The sequence below is a fragment of the Cardiocondyla obscurior genome, linkage group LG07, assembly GCF_019399895.1.
Source record: "Cardiocondyla obscurior isolate alpha-2009 linkage group LG07, Cobs3.1, whole genome shotgun sequence".
Taxonomy (NCBI): domain Eukaryota; kingdom Metazoa; phylum Arthropoda; class Insecta; order Hymenoptera; family Formicidae; genus Cardiocondyla; species Cardiocondyla obscurior.
Window position 1 is genome coordinate 4,535,652 of NC_091870.1, and position 1,189 is coordinate 4,536,840.

At 37.8% G+C, this 1,189-nt stretch overlaps 1 protein-coding gene across 1 annotated transcript; it reads right to left on the bottom strand.

Moving 5' to 3' along the window:
* Positions 1 to 255: 255 nt before the first annotated feature.
* On the bottom strand, positions 256 to 963 carry LOC139104065 (uncharacterized). The gene has a single exon (XM_070659290.1). The coding sequence runs from the start codon at positions 961 to 963 to the stop codon at positions 256 to 258; it is 708 nt and encodes a 235-aa protein (XP_070515391.1).
* Positions 964 to 1,189: the final 226 nt, after the last annotated feature.

Below are 1,189 nucleotides of genomic sequence, written 5' to 3' on the forward strand. Positions count from 1 at the left end.
AAAACATGGAGGTCCTATCTTTAAGCCAAACGGCATGACTAAATATTCGAACTGTCCCATTGGAGTTACAAAAGAAGTAAATTTAATTGAATCTTTGGCCATAGCGACATGATAAAATCCGTCTTTTAAATGCATTACACTAAAGTATGTTTTTCCTCTCAATCGTTCTAATTAATCTTCAATAAGGGGTAACGGAAAGTTGTCCCGAGCCATGTTCTTGTTCAATTCTCCCCAAAAATCTACACACATTCGAATTTATCCATTTTTCTTGCACGTTAACACTATGAGAGATGCATACTCGGATAAACTTTTTCTTATAATTTCTCTATTTATCAAACTATCAATTATTTTGTTAATCGCTTCCTTATCGCAATATGAGAGTCTCCGCGGACCGAATTGAACCGGTTGATTAGTTTTTAGTACAATACGAGCTTCAATTTTTACTTCCGGAAAATCTGGGCAAACTGGATTAACATAATATTCTGTAAACAACTTATAAAATGCTGATCTGTCTGTAACTGTAGTATTCGGATTAATATTAAGTTTATTTATTAAAGATTCGTCATCTAACTCTATACTCATTATTTCTAACAAAGCTTTATCAAACCTAGGGCTTTTCGATAACCTGTATCCGAATTCATTTAGAGCATTGCGTCCCAATAACACAGATACGAACATTACACTATCCGATACTATGCCAAATTCTAATATACGCGAATCGCTGTCCATTACAATACGCAACTTTATAACTCCTAACACCGGGACTCTTGATTTATTGATGCCGTAGTATCGCTGCCATTCCGGAGTAGTCGGTTGCCATTCTATTTTGCAGACCAGTTGTTCTATGATGAAATTCACTGGGCACCCCGAATCAAACCGTGCCACCGATGCTAGTGGTTTCTTCGTTATACACAATTCAATCTGACGCTGGAATTTATCTTGAAGCTTCAAGTCCGTTTCCATGAAGTAAATAGACGTGTCTTCTTCACCGTCAGTATCAGGAGTACACACTTTATCCGCTGTCTGATCGTTTGCTGTCTAAGATGTATGGCTGTCGCCCACAACAGGCGCCGTATTGACATGGCTAATTTGCTTAATATCATGCTTATCTTTTGCTTGATAAGTAGCGTTTTGGCTGGTTCGCTTCTTTGATGGACAGTCCCGAGCATAATGGCCTACTTAATTGCAT